At 58.8% G+C, this 18,169-nt stretch overlaps 1 protein-coding gene and 1 long non-coding RNA gene across 3 annotated transcripts in view; one reads left to right on the plus strand and one right to left on the minus strand.

Annotated features, from left to right (window-relative positions):
• Positions 1 to 3,372: 3,372 nt before the first annotated feature.
• LOC111929450 (extracellular matrix organizing protein FRAS1) overlaps positions 3,373 to 18,169 on the minus strand; it is a 106,783-nt gene continuing 91,986 nt past the window's right edge. Inside the window, exons 49-73 of one of the 2 annotated variants that reach the window (XM_086890741.1) lie at positions 17,381 to 17,608; positions 17,034 to 17,147; positions 15,881 to 16,031; positions 15,257 to 15,416; positions 14,854 to 15,016; positions 14,394 to 14,640; positions 13,517 to 13,861; positions 13,105 to 13,265; positions 12,579 to 12,726; positions 12,277 to 12,482; positions 11,665 to 11,821; positions 11,009 to 11,209; positions 10,221 to 10,408; positions 9,784 to 10,059; positions 9,395 to 9,627; positions 8,897 to 9,057; positions 7,978 to 8,192; positions 6,819 to 6,969; positions 6,411 to 6,518; positions 6,072 to 6,231; positions 5,626 to 5,742; positions 5,366 to 5,532; positions 4,869 to 5,074; positions 4,411 to 4,557; positions 3,373 to 4,022 (exon numbers count right to left, since the gene is read on the minus strand). In XM_086890741.1, coding sequence (XP_086746867.1) covers positions 3,438 to 4,022; positions 4,411 to 4,557; positions 4,869 to 5,074; positions 5,366 to 5,532; positions 5,626 to 5,742; positions 6,072 to 6,231; positions 6,411 to 6,518; positions 6,819 to 6,969; positions 7,978 to 8,192; positions 8,897 to 9,057; positions 9,395 to 9,627; positions 9,784 to 10,059; positions 10,221 to 10,408; positions 11,009 to 11,209; positions 11,665 to 11,821; positions 12,277 to 12,482; positions 12,579 to 12,726; positions 13,105 to 13,265; positions 13,517 to 13,861; positions 14,394 to 14,640; positions 14,854 to 15,016; positions 15,257 to 15,416; positions 15,881 to 16,031; positions 17,034 to 17,147; positions 17,381 to 17,608 — 4,995 coding nt within the window. In that variant the 3' untranslated portion in view covers positions 3,373 to 3,437. Of the gene's footprint in view, positions 4,023 to 4,410; positions 4,558 to 4,868; positions 5,075 to 5,365; positions 5,533 to 5,625; positions 5,743 to 6,071; positions 6,232 to 6,410; positions 6,519 to 6,818; positions 6,970 to 7,977; positions 8,193 to 8,896; positions 9,058 to 9,394; positions 9,628 to 9,783; positions 10,060 to 10,220; positions 10,409 to 11,008; positions 11,210 to 11,664; positions 11,822 to 12,276; positions 12,483 to 12,578; positions 12,727 to 13,104; positions 13,266 to 13,516; positions 13,862 to 14,393; positions 14,641 to 14,853; positions 15,017 to 15,256; positions 15,417 to 15,880; positions 16,032 to 17,033; positions 17,148 to 17,380; positions 17,609 to 18,169 lie in introns of those variants that run through there. The other variant, XM_086890742.1, reaches the window with a different exon arrangement.
• LOC147653304 (uncharacterized) lies at positions 3,687 to 4,892 on the plus strand. Its single transcript, XR_015287334.1, has 3 exons — positions 3,687 to 3,726; positions 4,319 to 4,367; positions 4,807 to 4,892. It is a non-coding gene; the product is annotated as an uncharacterized LOC147653304 (long non-coding RNA).

The following is an 18,169-nucleotide window of genomic DNA, read 5'->3' on the forward strand; positions in this document are numbered from 1 at the left end:
CCCACCCACCCCGCCCCCCCTCCCCCCCCGGGCCCCGGTCCGGAGGAGGGGGTCCTGGGGAGGGGCCGGGCGGCGGAGCCCCCTCCGGAGGGGAGGGACCGGGGTGGGAGGGGCTAAGGGGGCGGAGCCCCCCAGCCCCCCCCACCCCGGGCCCCCCCCTCCGGAGGGGGCCCCGCCCCCCGCCCCTCCCCGGGACCCCCTCCTCCGGAGGGGGCCCTCCCTAACCCACCCCCCACCCGGGACCCCCTCCTAACGAGGGGGCCCTTCCCAAACCCCCCCCCCCAACCCCACCCCAGGACCCCCTCCAGAGGAGGGGGCCCACCCTAAACCCCCCCTAACCCACCCGGGACCCCCTCCTAACGAGGGGGCCCTTCCCAAACCCCCCCCGCCCCCCAACCCTCGCTACCCCACCCCAGACCCCTCCGGAGGAGGGGGCCCACCCTAAGCCCCCCGGGAGCCCCCAGTGTGATGTGGGGACACCCGGCAGTGTGGGGCCGTGTTGTGCGTGGGGGGACCCGCACCGCGGGCTCCGGCCCCGTGAGGGGATTCCCGCCGGGGGCGCCGGCTCCGGCCCTCGGGGCTTTATTATCCGGCGCCCCGAGCCCCGCGGCTGCGGGGGAAGACAGAAAGGGACAGAGAGAAGGAGGATAAGGACGAGAGAAGGAGGATGAGGAAGAGACATGAAGGATAACAAAGAGAGGGAAAGGATAAGGACGAGAGAAGGAGGATGAGGAAGAGAGGGAAAGGATAAGGAAGAGAGAAGGAGGATGAGGAAGAGAGGGAAAGGATAAGGAAGAGAGGGAAAGGATAAGGACGAGAGAAGGAGGATGAGGAAGAGAGGGAAAGGATAAGGACGAGAGAAGGAGGATGAGGAAGAGAGGGAAAGGATAAGGACGAGAGAAGGAGGATGAGGAAGAGAGGGAAAGGATAAGGACAGAGAGGAAGGAGAAGGGGGACAGGGAGGGGAAGAGCGGGCACAGGCGAGGATAACGGGAGGCTGCAGGGTCGGGACGGGCGGGAGGATGGAGGGAGAAGGAGAAGGAAGAACAGAGACAGGAGTCAGGGTTTGTCAGGGAACAGAGCAGGAACAGAGGCGGGGGCAGGAGGGGGCGGGCGGGGCGAGGGGAGACGGGGGAGAACAGCAGAGAGGGGAGAGAAGGAGACGGGAGAGAGAGAGGAGAGGGGAGAGAAAAACAGAGAGGAGAGAGAAAAACAGAGAGGAGAGAGAAAAACAGAGAAGGAGAGAGGGGAGAGAAGCTGAGAAAGGAGAGATAAAAGCAGAGAGGAACAAGAGGAGCAGACAGGAGAGAGAAGCAGAGAAGAGAGAGAAGAGATAGAAGAGATAAAAGCAGAGAGGAGAGACAAATGCAGAGAAAGGAGAGAAGCGGAGAGGAGAGAAAAGCAGAGAAGAGAGAGAAGCACAGAAAGGAGAGGTAAAAGCAGAAAGGAGAGATAAAAGCAGAGAGGAACAAGAGAAGCAGAGAAGAGAGAGAAGAGATAGAAGAGATAAAAGCAGAATGGAGAGATAAAAGCAGGAATGAGAGATAAAAGCAGAAAGGAGAGATAGAAGCAGAATGGAGAGATAAAAGCAGAAAGGAGAGATAAAAGCAGAAAGGAGAGAAAAAAGCAGAAAGGAGAGAGAAGCGCCTCACCGGAGCGGCCGCAGCCGGCTCCTCCCGGAGAAAATGGCGGCCGCCGCCCTTCCGGTGTTTAAGTGCCCTCGGTCCCGCCCCGCGCAGCCGCTCTGGAGCCTCTCGCACCTGTGCCGGCCCCGCCCCGCACACCTGAGGCGGCCTCGCGCCGCGCACGCGCTCTGCTGTCCCGAGCCGCGCACGCGCTCTGCTGTCCCGAGCCGCGCACGCGCTCTGCTGTCCCGAGCTGCGCACGCGCCTCGTGGCCCCGCCCCGCAATCTGTGTCCCCGCCCCTCGCACCTGTGCCGGCCCCGCCCCGCGCACCTGAGGCGGCCTCGCGCCGCGCACGCGCTCTGCTGTCCCGAGCCGCGCACGCGCTCTGCTGTCCCGAGCTGCGCACGCGCTCCGTGCCCCTGCCCCTCGCACCTGTGCCGACCCCGCCTCGCGCACCTGCGCCGGCCCCGCCCCTGCCTGGCCCCGCCCCCCTCGTGCCGCTGTCCCGGGGCCGCGCGGGGGCGCCGCGCTCGCACCGGGCGCTCCGCGTCCGCCAGAGGGCGCCCTGCGGGGTCCTGGGCCTACACGGGGGCTCCGCGTCCGCAGCGGGAACCGCCGCCGCCATCCCGGGCTCGGTACCGATGCCGGGCCCGAGACCGATGCCGGGCCCGAGACCGATCCCGGGCCCGATGCCGCCTCGATCCGCCCGATGGGGGAGAGGCGGCGCCGCCCGGGACCCCCCGGCAGTTCCCAGGCGCGCTCGGGCTGTGCCCCGTGGCCCCGCTCCTCATGCGGCCCCGCCGCCGGCCCGGGACTCTCGCTCGGCGCCGGGCGAGCCCCGGCCCGGGGGCTGCTCCCGGCGGGCTCCGCTCCGAGCCCTGCGCGCTGCGGCGGGGCCGCGGCTCGGGACGGGGTCTGCCGCGGGGCAGAGTCCTGCCGGTGTCCGCCGGCGGAGCGGTGCCGCCTCTCCCCCGGCCGGCCCCGGGTGGCGGGTCTCGGGGGCGGCGGAGCACGGCCGGATTGGGGTTGAGACAAGGCCGGGGGGACTGGGCACTCCCTCGCCGGGACTCGACTCCCCCTCCTGCCGCGATGCCGGGACGGGGCTGACCGAAAGCGGGTGACGGAGCCCACAGCCGGAGCCGGGATGCGGGGGTTCGGGTCCCGCCGGTGTCCGCCCTGCGGTCCCGGGCGGTGCCGCCTCTCCCCCGTGGGGCGGATCGGGCTCGGTCCCGGGCTCGGCCTCGCGGCGGGAGGGCGGCGCCGGCTGCGGGAGCGCTGCGGGTCCCGGTGCGGACGCGGCGCCCCCGCCTGGGCCCGGCCGGTCCCGCAGCCCCGGAGCGCTCCCGGCCCGGGCCCCCCGCTCCGCCGGCCCCGAGGCCGCGGCGGGGCCCGAGCCGAGCTGGGCGCCCGCGTCTCCCTCCTTCCCTTCCCCGGCGCAGCAGCTCCGTGGGGCTCCGGCCCGCCGCGCCCCAGGGGAATGAGGGAGACCGGCGGGGCGGCGCAAGAAGGGACACCCCGATCACAGCGGGTTTTGTATTTTAGCTTTACTCTCTTCCGGAGGCCAGAGGAACCCGGCTGCTCGTCGGCTGGCTCACGGGGGTGGCAGATGCCTTCGCCACCCTGCCCAGTTAAGCCCGGGAGAGCTGGAGCAGCACGGAGGAAGGGCGGCGGTGCAGTCGCTAAGACGGGAGCAGGGGGAATTGACAGCTGCCCCTCCTCACCAGACTAAAAAAATACCCGCATAGCTTTTCAGTTTGGGATTATCTTTATTTTACAGTTTATAAAAAGCTTTTCCCAATGCGTGTGCTCCATTAAACTTCCGTGCCGTCGTGCAAATTGCTGTGGACTTTGACTTCCAAGTTCACCTGCTTCGCTTTCCTGCCCTGGCCGTGGCAGAGGCCGCCGCTGTCCCTCGGTGGATGAAGGTTCCTGACGGTGCAGCAGCGGCCGCCCGCCGCCTTCGGGGCGCCCCGGGGCAGCTCCACCTCGCTGTTCAAGGGGAGCTCCTCGGGAGCGGCCCTGGCCGCCTCCCGCTTCCTCCGCAGCCGCCGGCACTTCCTGGCGAGGAGGCAAACTCCGGACAGCACCAGCAGCAGCAGGGTGAGGGCGGCCAAGGCGCTGCCCAGGGAAGCGCCCGCTTGGGACAAGGAGGCTGCGACGGCAGCTTCTTCCCTCTCCAAGAGCAGCGACTTCATGTTGGTACCGTTCTTCAGCTGGTCGCCCTCGTTGTCGTAGATGAGGGAGTCATCCAGCGCCGGCCTCCCGGCCCCCCCGGGCAGGTCCCGGCGGCCGCGCTGCCAGCGCCGCCCCAGGGAGCGCTGGACACGGGGCCCGGCCGTGCCCTCCGGGCCGATCACGTAGATCACCTGGAGGTACCACTGGTGCCCAGCTTCCACCTTCACCCGAGGGGAGGCACGGAGGGAGGGGGTGTTAGCGGTGGCTGTCACAGCAAGTGGTTCTGTTAAGGGCTGCTGTGTTTTGTGTCCTGTGTCTGGCCAAGTCAGCTCAGTGGGTTTTTCTAAGCGCCTGCAGTAGCGCTGACCACCCAGTGAGGTGTCCAGCCTTTGCAATGGCATTAGTTCGTTCAGGAACATGAATAATGTGTTTTTAAAGAGCTTTCTCATGAGTGCCTCAGGGAAAACAAAAAATGAAATTACGGGACTAACATCCTCATCTTTATTTCTTTTACCAGAGGTGAATTCTGGCGGCCCAGAGTCTACAGTTCACCAAGTGTTTGGGAGGTAAGTCCATTTTGGGCTACCAAAAGCACTGGGTACTACATACCTTGTAGAGAGCATCCACCTTGAGAGTAAATCCATCAACTCCGGGCATGCTGCTCACCGAGTGGAACTCGGACAGCTCGGAAGCGAAGTGGGCGTCAAAAGGCACATCGTGGAAATACTTATCCGTCACTTCTGGCTGGTTTCGGTCCTGGAAAGTCAGAGAAGTGTGGTGAGGGATGCTGTCTGCTTTCCCAAGGGAGGCTGGAAGCCAGAGCCCCACCAAACACCTGTGTCAGGGATCTAGTCCGAATGCCCCATCTCCACACGTACACGTGGGCACCGATTGAGGAACACACTCAAAGGGTGGGGGAAAACTGATCTGGTGTTCACAGCTGGCAGCAGCAGCAGCAGCAGCACAAAACATCCCCCACGGGCTCCCTTCCTCATCCCTTCGCAGCCACCGCCTGCCGGTTGCCAGAGCAAATCCCAAACGGGAAGAAGCAGGAGCAGAGCACTCACCAGGAGGAGGAATCGGTGCTTCAGGTACTTGTTGGGCTGGATGCAGCCGTACTGGGGCCCCTCGTTGTAGACTGTGCCCGTGGGGTCGAAGAAGGGCACGTAGCCATCCCTGCCTGTGCACAGGTAGACCTTCTCCAGCTGCAGCTTGTAAGCGGCGTTGAGGTTTTGTTCGGGGTGCCAGAGCACGCGCCCGTACAGGATCTGCCCTGGGGAGGTCGGGACAAAGAGGGGCAGGTGAAATTTCCCAAGCAGGAAAACGCTGCCAGAGCCAAGTGTCCGTGTTCAGAAGGGTTGGGGTTGTTTGGGAAGGGCTCGGTGTGTGGGAGTGACAAAACGCGGTGCCAGAGCACGCTGTTCTTTCACAGGGCTGTAAGATGTCAATTACTGCTGTAGAAGAGGCAAAGCTACACGTGGGTTCTGCCCTTTCCTCTCCAGGGAATGGAAGCTGTGAAAGCAGAAATGCTGGGCACAGGCAGAAGAGGAGAGGTAAATCCTACCCTTGGAAAAAGCCCCCTTGTAATCCATTTCTGCCAGAGACATTTCCGATTTGGTGGGGTCCATTAGAAAAACCTTCTCGTTGTTACAGAGCTGAAACTCTGTGTTCAGGGAGTAAACAACTGGAACTGGGCGGTTTGTCTGCTGGAAGGCGATGGGGATCAAAAACCTGCAATTGGGACAAGGAAGGAAACAGAGGGGAGATGAGGTTTGGACAGGTGTGCACCCCAAAGGGGCCGAGCCTGCCCTCCTGCCCTCTTACCGCTCGGGAGCGTGAGCCGTGCAGGGCAGGGGCTTGGCTCCAGGCTCTGCCCACGGCTGCGTGGGCTGCACCGTGCAGGGGATCAGGAAGATGGTGTATTCTCCAGAGTAATCCTTCCTGGGAACAGACAGGAGACCCTGCAGCCACCAAACACAGCTCAAAGCTCTTCACCCAGGGCAGCACCTCTCCCTTGCCCCAGCAATGTCATCCAGCAGTCCCCGAGGGACAAGTGTGACTCTGGGATCAGTCTATCCACAGGCCGCACTGCTGGAAACATTCCTTTCCAAGAGGCTGAGCTGATTTTTCTCGCAGTACAACGGTGCTCCAGCTCTGGCCAAGCTCCTGAGCATTCCGTGCTATTGCTGGCGTGGCTGCTGGAGGGGTGCCAGGCAGAACGTGCTGCTGTGGGGGAAGCTGCTGGAGGGGACTGCACCCCCAGCCCTCACCTGTTGTAGGAGCTGGTTGCTCTCCAGAGCTGGTAGGGAGAATCAAAAGTCTGAGCGCTCCACAGCAGCTGCAGGTCAAATTCGATGCCTCCTAGGTGCTCTGGAGTTACCAAAGAGGACCTGACATCTGGCAGGCTGTGGTGCTCCATGACAAACAGCCCTGGGGGAGGACAAGGAGGTGACGGGAGGCAGAGCGCGGAGAGGCCCCACCTCGCAGGGGCAGAGGGGCTCCCGGCGGGGACGGGGACTCGTTCCGCTGCCTGTGCCGTCAGAGCAGAGCTCTGTGTGTCCCTGCTCTGTGTCCCTGCTCTGTGTCCCTGCCAGGATCGCTGCCCTCACCTCTGAACTTGGCCTGCGTCTTGAACTCGATGACCAGCCGGCCGTCCTCGCGGATGTAGATGCGGATTATCTGCAGGCGGGCCGAGAGCACGCTGTCCGTCTGGATCCCTGCAAGGACAGCGCCACTGGGAGCCCACACAGCACCCTCGCTCTCCTCTGCTGGGCTCTGCCAGCCCCAGAAGCGCTTGGGACACCTCCACAAGGCAGGGTTCAGCTGGGATCAGCCTCCAGTGAGCCAGCTGCACGCTCCCTCCGTCAGCCACCGGCTGCCTAAGCCCCCCGCAAGCACAGAGGAAGGCAATATTCCGAGTTCCCCGCTCCCTCAGGACTCTGGGGGCAGTGCAGGAGCTAAGGGGAAAACATGAAGGAACCACTTCTTCCATAGCCCTTGGAGCGCCTCAGGCTCACCTGTCCTCCAGAGAACGGTGTCGTAGAAGAAGGAGAACTCCATCTCGGTGTGGTGCTCCAGGGAAGCCCAGCCCCTCGGTGCCGTCACATAGATGTAGGACACGTAGAGAGGGACGTGGACTGTCAGGAAGGACTGGGCAGAGTCCCTTACCTGGTAATAAAACCCCAGAAAGGGGGTTATGCTCCTTGCAGTGAAGTCAGAGGTGACTCTGGACGTTCTTTACGTGCAGGTACCTCAGACAAACCGGCGTTGTAATCCGGGGGCAGTGCTAAGGCTCCCTGGGACCATGGGACAAAGGAATTCTGGGCACAATTTCACCTCAAAACCCCCCTGATTTCCAAGGCTGTGAATTAAAAATGAGCAATTCTGCTTGCTCAGGCCTCCCAGAGCTCTCCATTTATTATCTGCAGAGTGCAGCTGTACTTTGCAGGCCCTGGAGAATTCGGGGAGATGTTCCAGCCTGGCTGGGGCCAGGCTCCACATGCTCCACTGGGCAGTTTCTCCGGCCAGGCAGCTCCTCTGGGTTTGTGCAAACAATTGGAGCTATAAAAGGAAACTTCATCAACTAGTTCCAGGCTGGCAGGAATTAAGAGAGATGATGCTGGTCCAAGCAATGTGGGCTGGGAATTTAATGGGAGAGCCTGGGGGAGATGGAGTGGGCTGCACGTGGATAACGCAGCCAGAAGAGGGCAGTGAGACACCCCAAATAGGGAAAGCCACTCGTTTCTAGAGGAACACTTTTGGCTTCTGGTCTCTTAATTAGGGAATGAGCCAAAATATCCCATGTTGTGGAGCATGGCCTGAGCCGCCTCTGCTCTGTCCTCTGCTCATTTCTATTGGCCGAGAACACAGTCAAAATTATAAAAGAGAGCCCAGCTGAGAACGTTTTGTATTTCCAGTATGGCCCTACATTAAAAAAACCAGTATTTTCCTGGCACTCTGAAGATTTAGAGAATAAAATAAATGGAAAATGAATGAAATGGAAAATAAATGAAATAAATGCACAGAGCACCGTTTTCTTCCAGGTGGGGGGGGGGGAAAAGCCACGCTCCACCTGTGCAGGGCAGAGCAGCAGCTCCACACAAGGCAGAGCTGTGCCTGAGAACTCTGTGCCTGAGAGATCTGGGATACCTGGAGAGCTCTGGATGGGCCTCTCACCTGGAAGTCAGCGGTGACAGAGCCCCCACAGACATCAATTAACTCGGTCATGTCGTAATAAGCGTCGAAGGTCCAGATGCAGCTCTTGAGGTTGAGGTGCTGGTACAGCTGGATGCTCTTGGGCTCCCTCACCGCAGGGTCCAGCTGGTAGGGGCGGTCGTAGCCCGGGCCCAGCACGAAGCTGTCCTGGGTCACCTCGTCCAGGAACCCTGCCTCTGTGGGAGAGAAGTCAGGACACTGATCCCTCCCCATTTGAAACAGCCCGAGGCTAAGAATGGAGGCCTTGCTTCACTCTTGAATCAACCGGAGCTCCTCTCCCTTCATTATCCTGGAGGTCAGACTGGACATACTCAGGTCTTCACAGGGGAAAATCTTACAGGAATTGCATGCTAAAAAATCAAACCTAGGGACCTGCTGATTCAAGGCTGAAGTGAACCTTTAAGAAATGAGGAACAGGTTGAGTATGGAATTATCAGAGCGAAGCACAACTCGCTGCCCGCCTGGATCTAGCATGGATTTCACTGCCTGCAGTGTCAGAGACACCAATGTGCCTGTTCTTTTCAGCTCTGACATTTCCTTCAGCAGTGAATTGATTTTGTTGCCTCATGGGAGACCTCGGTGACCCAGACACAGCCATCCAGCCCGGCAGATCCCTCTCTGCCCAAGTGGATATCACAAGACAGATGTGAAAAGCAGAAAATCACCAGCACAACGTGAACCCACAAGCTAGAAGCTCTAACATTCCCACGCCTGGAATCCCATCTCCAACGGGGCAACTCCGGTCACTGCTGTCAGAGCGGGAAGATTTATTGCCATTTACATCACGTCAAGAGAGCCCAGAGGAAGACAAAGCCACCCTTCTCTGTGATTCTTTCCAGGCTTCCACGCTCAGGAAGCAAAGGCTGGCATTGAAGGTTACCTGAGATGCCCCTGAGGTCTCTGACAGTGACCAGGTTGGAGCAGACGTGCTGGTGCCTGTAGATGGACTCGGAGAGAAGGAAATGCAGGTTGTGCAGCGGCAGCGTGGAGATGAGGGGCAGCATCCCATCCTGGTGGGGGATCTGCACCGAGATGTGGATCCTGGAACAAGCAGCACATGAGACAGCAGAACAGAGCACAGCCTGGCAGGCACAGGATCCCCACAGCAGCACAGCCCCGGCAGGTGAGCCTGATGTGGAGTTTGAGCTGGATTTCCCCACCTACACATCTGCTCCTTAGGCTGTCCCACCCACTCCCAGCTCCTGAGGGGAAGGGCACCCCCTCAGCCGAGCAGGGTGTGAGAAGAGTGGCAGCACAAACCCCACGCTGCAGGAGGGATGTGGCTTCACACACACGTCGTGCTTGTGAGCCCAGGCAGCCCTGTGAGCTCGGGGAGGGGCTGCTGAAGGGCTGCACTCCCCCTTCTCCAGCCTCGTACCTGTTGGGATGCTCCTTGTGCTTCACATCCAGGTACCGCAGCGTGGCAATGAAGGACTGCGCCTGGAAGCCTCGGGCCGTCCCCGCCACCACCGGCGTGTGACAGATGGCGCTGTCTGTGCCTATGGTCACCACGTTGCTCCTCAGGGGGGTCCCCACGTGGCCAGCCTTGTCCACAGCCTTGGCCACGCAGCGCACGTGGAACCGCCGGCTGAAGTAGATGCTGTCCAGCACCTGAGGCAACGAGGAGGGGGAAAGCAGCGGGCTTAAGGAAAACCAGCGCTCCATTTTCTAACCCCAAGCACCCAGGCCTCCCAGCTAGTCCCAAATCCAAGGAGATTTTTAGGCCAGAATCTCTGCGGCCCCACCGGTGCCTCCCCGCCCGCGTACCCTGTGGTTGACGCTGGTGAAGGGCGTGTTGTCCGTGATGGTCTCGAAAGGCGAGCGGGCTCCGTTCCCGTCCGTGGGGGCGGCCACTTCCCAGCTGAACTGTATGGAAGACTGGTTGATCCCGGCCTCGCCGCAGCGCTCCTTCATCAGGGCGTACTTGGGGAAGTGAGGGTCACAGGGAGTGACACAGACGAGGGGGTAGCCTGGGGAGGGGGATTTCTTCGCACCCTCCTTGGTCACTTCTTCCACGCGGTCGTAGTCGGCCAGGGTGACCACCTGTGGGAGACCAGAGGGCAGCACTCAGCTGGAGCCGAGGGGAAGGGTGGAAAAAGCCATCCTCGCCTCCCACGTTGCCACGGCAGCCCCACCTTCTATTTCCCAAATCCCACTGCGGTTTCCACTCTGTGCTTGAAGGGCACCAACTCACATCCACTCACCACGGGAGGTGCTGGGAGAATCAGGCTCCCCGCTGCCTCCTGATCCAAAATAGTCACTGTGGCAGTGCTGGTGTCTCCTAGAACTGCTTCCACAGGATCATCTGGGCCCAGCACCAGAGAAAAGGACTCGTGCCACTCCCGGTCTTCGTTGGACATGATCTCCACCTTAAACATGATGTGGGCCACGCCTGAGGGAGCGAGTACAAGAAAAACAGAGAGAAGTGGATTCATCATCAGAGACTGCTCTGAAATTCTCATCCGGACCCTGCTCCCAGCTGTGACCATGGAGACATTAGGATAAAATACGCATTATAAATTTTATTTCCACTCATTGCTGCTAATAATTTACCCAGAGGAGCCCACTATAAACATAAAACTCCAGCTATGACAACTGATCCAATCGATCCGGTGATAGATTTACTAGCAGATGCCATCTGAGGATTAATAGTGACTGTCTCGTAGTAGCTGCCTGAAGGAAAAATCTGGGATGCAAAGCACATTCCCATCCCTCCTCTTCCTCAGACCAGTGTGCAGAGCCATTTGGTGAAGGCTTCTTGGTCCAGCAACGTGGTCTGAGGTGTTCACAGGCCTATGTTCCTTCAGGAGGACTTGACTCTGTCAAGTGCCAGTGCTTCCTCTAAACACATCAGCTAATTTTGAGTAACAACATTACAGCAAACTTCATGCTTTTCCAGTGGCTTTTCCCAAACCTCCTGGAAGTCCCTGGCGCTCACAAAACGTCCCTGGTCGCGTCCCCACCTCTGACCCTCCCCGCCAGGCCCCTTCACCTGGGCTGAACTTGAGCATCCGACTCTTGGGGTAGTAATCCACGCCGGCCTGTGCCGAGCCGTCGCGGGTGCTGCAGCGCACCTTGGAGGTTCTGTTCTGGTCACCTCTGCGGATCACCGGGATGTTCAGCACAGCCACTCCCTCTGGGCCCGGCGGCTCCCGCACCTGGTACGCGGCCTCTTCGAACTCAATGGTGGGGGCTGCAGGCACAGCAGGGAGGGGAAAAGCTCTGGGTTTGCACCCCTGACTGGCTCAGCTCAGCTCCTTTCAGACTCGTCTACACGCCTTCGGAGCGAGGGGCTCCTCAAAGCAGGGGCCAAAAAGGCTTGGGTGTGACTTAGGGCAGAACTTAACGAGGGCGTTGGGTTACAGAGGATGGCAAATGATTCTCCCATCCCTGGCATCCCTCTTCTCCCCCCACAGATCTCTCCAGGCTGTGATGCTGTGGAGGGAGAGGAACATCTCCCAGGGGAAGCACAGCAACTTCCAGCAATGGAAACAGGAGAGGTGGTGCGTCTGAGCTCTCTTAGCCAAGCCCTCCCTTCAGCCCAGCACAGGGCTGTGACCACGGCACCGAAGGCATTCCCTGCAGCCCTGGGACTGTGCCGACTCCCTGGGAAGCAGCAGGACATCCTTGCAGAGCAGCCTCACTCACCATCTTCCTCATTGGTGACAGTTACGGTTGCCACGTCCATCTTCCCAACCCGAGCTCCGCTCCAATGGTTTCCAAGGGGGCTACTCAGATAGACCTGGAACTGCTCTTCTGGTTCGAAGGCAGAGTCGTCACTGATGTGGACGCTGCAGTTCTTCACCTACAGCCAAGTGAAGAGGAGAAAGCAGCGCACACTGATACATCTGATAAAGCCCCGTGAAGGCCAGGCTGTGCCTCACTATCCAGGGTTGCTGTCCATCCTGGAAGAAACCCTTCAATTTTTAGGGCTGCTACTTCAGCATGGACAAAGCACAGCCTGTTACATGAGGAGACACATCAGCAAAGACATCTCTTTCCACAATCCCACACCTCTCTGTAGAACAACCCCAAGTCCTCCTGATGCATCACATTTACATTTCATAATGTAACCAGTTTCATCATGAAACGCACAGCCCCTTCAGAGTGGCTCACGCTGCTAGGACAAGAATCTGTGCCACCTGAAACCAGCCTGGACAACTCTGCCAGCTCCCTCTGACGACAGAGAGCCGAGGAGGAGACCTGAACCTCTCTCCCAGCACCGGTTCTTCGCTCCCCCACGAGGCAGGTCCAGCTCACCTTCTCCCCTTTGAAGAAGGTGACGCGAGACTCCTCTGCATCCCTCCTCTCCGCGAAGTCCTCCGTGACCTGCGCCGTCTGGCTCCGCGTGTAGCACCTGACGGAGGACTCGTAGCTCAGGTCCCCCGTGCGGAAGATGGGGATGTGCAGGGTCCCTTCCTTCTCCTTGGCCGTGTAGGTGTCCTTGGTGAACTGCATGCTGGGCACTGCAGAGGGGCAGAAACAGAGCCCAGCAGAGCTGAGGATCCTCAGGGAGCCAAGGGGCCAGAACGGAGCAGATAGAGCTGCCAGGGGTAACTTACCGTCTTGGAAAATGTCGTTAATGGCCACGACAGCCTGGAACGGCTTTGCCAGCTCGGCTCCGTAGGGGGAGCTGAGGTAAACAACAAATGTCTCCAGCCCTTCTATCACCGGGTACTGAGCATCGTCCAGGATTGTCAGGGGGCAGAACTGGGAGGAAAGTGGAATTCCTGCTGTTAGACGTATAAAGCTTTCATCCCTCTCAGCACTCACATCTGGCAGTCTAGTGTAAAGCCATTATGTCACTGGGTTTTCTGAATCCATTAATCAATGCAAAGAACGTTCTACGTGAATCCAGCTTATCATTTCAGAGAACAGGGCAGCCATCTTTATCCTGGAAGAGGTGGCACGGCCAAATCTCTCCTGGCTGGAGTGCTGATGGGATGGGAGTCTGTGCTTAGCAGACTCATTAACAGTTCTCAAGTGGCCCAGCGAGGATTTTCAAAACAAATGGTAGATATGCACAGAAACACAAGACAAGTGTCACCAGGCAAAGCAGACCCAGCAGGAGTCCAAGTGGCTCCTCACCTCTTCTGTCTTGCCTGGCCTGAACTCTATTTTTCTGGAGCTGGGGACATAATCAACTCCCGGGCTGGCCGAGGGCGGGTCTGACGTCCGAGTGGCACACCACACCGACGTGGGCGTGGAGAGGTCGGGTCCCTGCCGGAGCACTGGGATCTCAATGTGTCCTGCAGCAGCACGTGCACATGAGAGAGAACAAACTGAGAGAGCACAAACTGAGAGAGCAGCCACGTTCCACAAACCCCTGCCTTGCCCTGCAGCACTGCTCCTGCCCCCAGGCTCCCCCTGGGCACACAGGGAACCAGAGCCCATCCGCACATCTCTGAAGTTCTGCTGTGCTCCGAATCGCTCCTTCTGGCACCTCCTGGTGGTGAAAGCTTCTACAGTGAGCATCCCAACGCGACCCCCTGCTCCTCACCTGCAGCCTCGCTGACAGTAAAGGTGGCATTCCCCAGGAACACCGTGGAGGCGTCGTTGGGACCGGCGATGACCACGTTGGCTGAAGCCCGGCTGCCGATGCGGGCGTTGTCCGAGGCGTCGGCCAGCACCACCTCAAACTCCTCTTCCTCTTCATATTCGCTGTCGTCGATCAGAGTGACATCACAGGTCACCAGGGTGACACCTGGCCCCAAAATGAGGCGGCTCTCATCCGACAGCCCCCGGGACTTGAAGTCGGAGCCGGATTCCAGCATGTGAAGGCTGCTGCCCTTGGCCGATTTGGGGACAGTGTAGCAGATGGCAGACACAGTGCTGCTGGCATCCCCTAGGAAGCAACAGGGAAACTCCATAGATCTGTGGAAATACTTTTAATCTGTTTGATGGAGACACTGGTCACTTAAAAATAAAGCAGCATTCGGAAAAGAGGGTGAGGAATGAAAAAGAACACCGTCCCTGCTCCTGAACTTGCATGGCAGCTGGCTTAGACATGACTTCCAGGCATGCTCCTAAATCCACGCTCAGGAAACCGGTGGCACTTGCCTATTAACACACAGCCCAGTGACAGGGTCCACATAAAACACTGTCTAGCTCACAGAGAAGCAGCAAACAAATACAAGGGTTTGCTCCTGCTAGGAGCTGAAACAAATCCAAACCCAAGAAGCTTTAACAGCAGAGACAGGAAAGGTTTAAAGAACAAACACACTGCGTGTAGCTTGCCATTTCACAGTCGTGCCACATAACATCGGAGAAGACCCCAAAACCACAAGCAGGCACAGCCCAAGGGCTCGCTCTCTGTCACGAGGGTTCCCCCATGGCCCTCCCATGGGGCTCAGCATGTCCTGCCCAGCCCGACCCACCTTTCCTTTGCACGGGAGCCGAGAGCAAGCCGGCGCTCTCGCTGACGTGAAAGGCGCTCCTGTCGAACTGCAGCGTGGGCTCGTCCTCGGGGTCCGCGATGGTGACGGTGGCCCGGGTGACGTTCCCCAGCAGGGCGTAGGCCGGCATGCTGAGCTCTACGGAAAAGCTCTCCGTGCCCTCGAACACGTCGTCGTCATTGATGGTGACGGTGCAGGCCTTGGTGTCCTCCCCCGCCTCGAACTGCACCTGGAAGGCAGAAATCCGGCTGCTGTCCTTGGACCGGGCTCTGGAGCTTCCTGTCCTTCCCGTCTCACCCTGCTCTAAGGCGTTCCCTCTTCTGACAGCAAATAACCCGTGTGACTTTAGGAATAAAACACACCCTCCTCGGTGTTTTTAGCACTTTTTGTCTGTTCTTTCCTCCAGACTCTGTGTGAGGCAGGTGTGGTCGGGCCCACCCACCTGCCCCGCATGCTCCACGTAGTCCTGCTCCCCGGGCCGTGATGCGGCTCCAGCGGTGGCCGTTCCCTGCTCGGTGCGGCACAGGACAATGCTGTACTGGTTGAGGTTCCCCACCCGCCTCACGGCGACGCTGACGGAGCCGGCGCTCTCCCTGACCTCGTAGCTGGAAAAAGGGATCGAGCACACACAGGTAACGGGCTGGGGAGCAAACCCCGTGCGGGTGTGCGGGGGTGAGCGTGGCCTCCCTGGGAGATCCGAGGAACAATAACAACCGGGGACTTGGGCGCGGGGCAGCTGCTCCACGCTTTAGGCCCCTCTCCTCACTGACAGAATTGCCTTCCCATGCTGCAGGGAGCTCAGCTAAGAGCCCAGCCCCCAGCCAAGTGCCCCTCGTGCCACTTACCTGCCGTGAGTAAAGCTGAGAAGGGACCACTGGACGTGGAAGACGTTGCCGCTGACCACGTTGGGTGTGCTGTCCTTCACTAGGAACTGAAAGCTGTCCGCGGTCTCCTGGACCATCTCCTCGTGCGCCACGTACCGAATGAGGCCCTGGTTCACATCCTCTGCCGGGAGGGAACGTCCAAGGAGTTGGGACAGAAATCCCAAGGCAGCTTTGGAGATGAGCAGTGTGGGTCTGCACGGCCACATGGAGCGAGGATCACAGGGAGCAGTTACCCCCTCACCTCCCCTTCCCTCAGCCCTGCAAGAGTGAACTCTCCCCACATTTTGCTGGCTCTGCACAGCTAGCCACACCTCTGCCAGACTGTGATGAACACCTCCTGCAAGATCTATAACCCCTCTTCACTGCCCCAAGTCACAGCTCCAGCTCTAACAAGCCTGGAGAACCTGGGACAAGCTGCAGGACACAGGTTGGTGTCTCCAAGAAATTACAGGATTTCTGCAACTGACAGCCACACACTTTGGAGATCTGCCCCTTGTCTTCTCCCCTCACACCTATTTTTCCCTTATTTTAACAAATTGAATCAAGTGATGGAAAAAAGCAGCAGGACACAGCCCAGCTCCATACCCTGTGTAAAGGTGGTCACAGCTGTGCCCGGCTTCAGCTTGTTCTCCACGTGGCCATTTCTGGGACCGGCTGTTATCTCATAGATCAGCTGTTTGTCATCTGTGTCAGGATCTGTCGTCAGTAATTCCTTCTTAGTGATGAGATTGGTGGCCTGGATTAAAGCCAAAACCAAGGGAGTCAAACTGAAGCTCCAGCAGTGCAAGTCTGATTGACTGTTCACACAAAAAGCCCGACCATCCCTCTGTCAAAAACAGACAACAGGAAAATCTAGGGATGTGAAAGCACAGAGCAGCCTTGAACTGAGATATCCCACAAAGTGTTTGATAATACAACAAAGATTCAAATTTTGCCTCGCATCTGGTTTAATTGAACCAGATTCAGTTTTTAATTAAAAAGACAGATGTGGCTCAAAGAAAAGCAAATTCCAAAGCAGCTGCCCAGCCTTATTTAGCTGGGGCTAAAAGCTAGGACAAATCTTTGGGCTTCACTTAGAAAGCTCTGTTCCACGAGCTGTGCTGACGCTCAGGTGAGGCCCTGCTCGGCAAAAGAACATCTGCAAACAGCCTCAGATTGAAGGACTCAAGACAGTTTGCACAGCCCTGGAGAGCCTCCAGGAGAGCACTTTTCAAATGCCCTTACGTGGATCTGATTCAGTTCCACCACATTTTGTTTTCTCTTCAAAAGCAGAATCTTTTTGACAGCAGGAGAAAGAGAGAAAATTGAGCTGCTCGAGGCTGCAGGAGTGCTTTTCCTGAAGTGAGGAGTTTGAGCTGAGATAGCCATTTCTTAATGCAATTTCTTACGACAGCGTTTTCCACTCATTTTTTTTCTGGGAGGAACCAAAGTGTTTCTTTACAGTTAGTGCTGGCTCCTCAAAAACAAGCTGAGAGTTTTGTGGGGTTTTGTTTGGATTTCAGCACAACAAAGGCATGTCACAGCAAGAAACTCCTGCACCGTATCCTTGGAAAGCCATCTATCTCTGCCGCACATCATCAAGACATCTCCACCGTCAGCAAAGCTGAAAATGTACCCTGGGGAGGGTATTCTCCATCCCAAAAATCAAAGTGCTGAAGGATGAGGATGCTCTCCTATGAAGCCCCTTCTCCTGGAGCAGCCTGAGAAGCAGCCCAAGCTGAGACCAGGCAGCTGTTACCTTGCCATCCGTGTACTCCAGCCACTGCAGGCCCAGGTTGGTGACCACCCTGGGTGTCCCGTCATCCACAGGGAGGATGTCCACCTGGAAGCGCTGCGGTGCTGCCGTCACCACCTGACAACAGTTCAGAGACACGGGGGTTACTGTGCGAGTCAGAGCCTCAGCCACCACGTCACCAGCTCGGCTCCCTTCGGCTCTGCTGGCACCAAGGGCAGAGTTTGCAGGGAGGGGAAGAAGCAAAGACGTGACCGAGAACATTCAGTCAGCATCTCAGTCCCCCCTGCCCCGAGAGGAGGCACCTCCCTGTGAGCTCCCAAGGCCCCCTGCCATCCCTTCTCCTCCCTGACCTTCTTCCCTCCCTCCTGCACCACGAAGAGGGGGCTGGTGCCGTCGGAGACGGTGAGGGTGAAGCGGTCCCTGAGTGCGCTGCCGCCGCCGTGCCTGTAGCTGACACGCTTCTGGTAGATGTCATCCATGGTGAAGGTGGTGGCCTGCAGAGGACGCTGCCCGCGGCCGCTGCGCTCGATCAGCCCGTGCCGGGGCGGCTGCACCACCCTGAACGTCAGGGACTCCACCTGTGCCCGGACATGGAGGGGCAAAGCTGGGGACACGACCTCAGGACACTGCCCTTCCAGCTCAGGAGGCCCGGACAGGGATTCTGGCCAGGCAGCTCCCCTGCGTTGGTGTTCCCAACACAAGGGTTAGCACAGAACATTCCTGGTTTGGTTCTCCCTGAGCCCCGCCCTGTCCTTGTCCCTCTCCCAAGGGATTTTGTTTTGTAGGTGTCTCCCTATAAAACAAGGCACATCCCACCGAATTCCTGCTTCAGCTGGTCTGAGACAGCTCCCACCCACCCCTGTGCCTGCTCCACGAACACAAGAGCAGCCCCCAGTCCTGCAGCCATTCCAGGCAGTGTGTCCCTTGCCACTTCTGCCAGGGCAAAAACCTTTGGGGCAGGATTTTGGCTCAGGCAGCCAGATCTCTTGCTGCAGGGGAAACAGCAGTGAGATAGAGCCAGTGTTAGACAGCTCAGCCTCTGGCCAGGAAGAAGAGGAAGTGCCATTTCCATCCATGCTGAGCATAAATTCAGCGTTAAGTCTTTAAACACAAGCCCAGATGTGCAGCACAAGAGGGGA

The sequence above is a fragment of the Cyanistes caeruleus genome, chromosome 5, assembly GCF_971803275.1.
Source record: "Cyanistes caeruleus chromosome 5, bCyaCae1.hap1.1, whole genome shotgun sequence".
Taxonomy (NCBI): Eukaryota; Metazoa; Chordata; class Aves; order Passeriformes; family Paridae; genus Cyanistes; species Cyanistes caeruleus.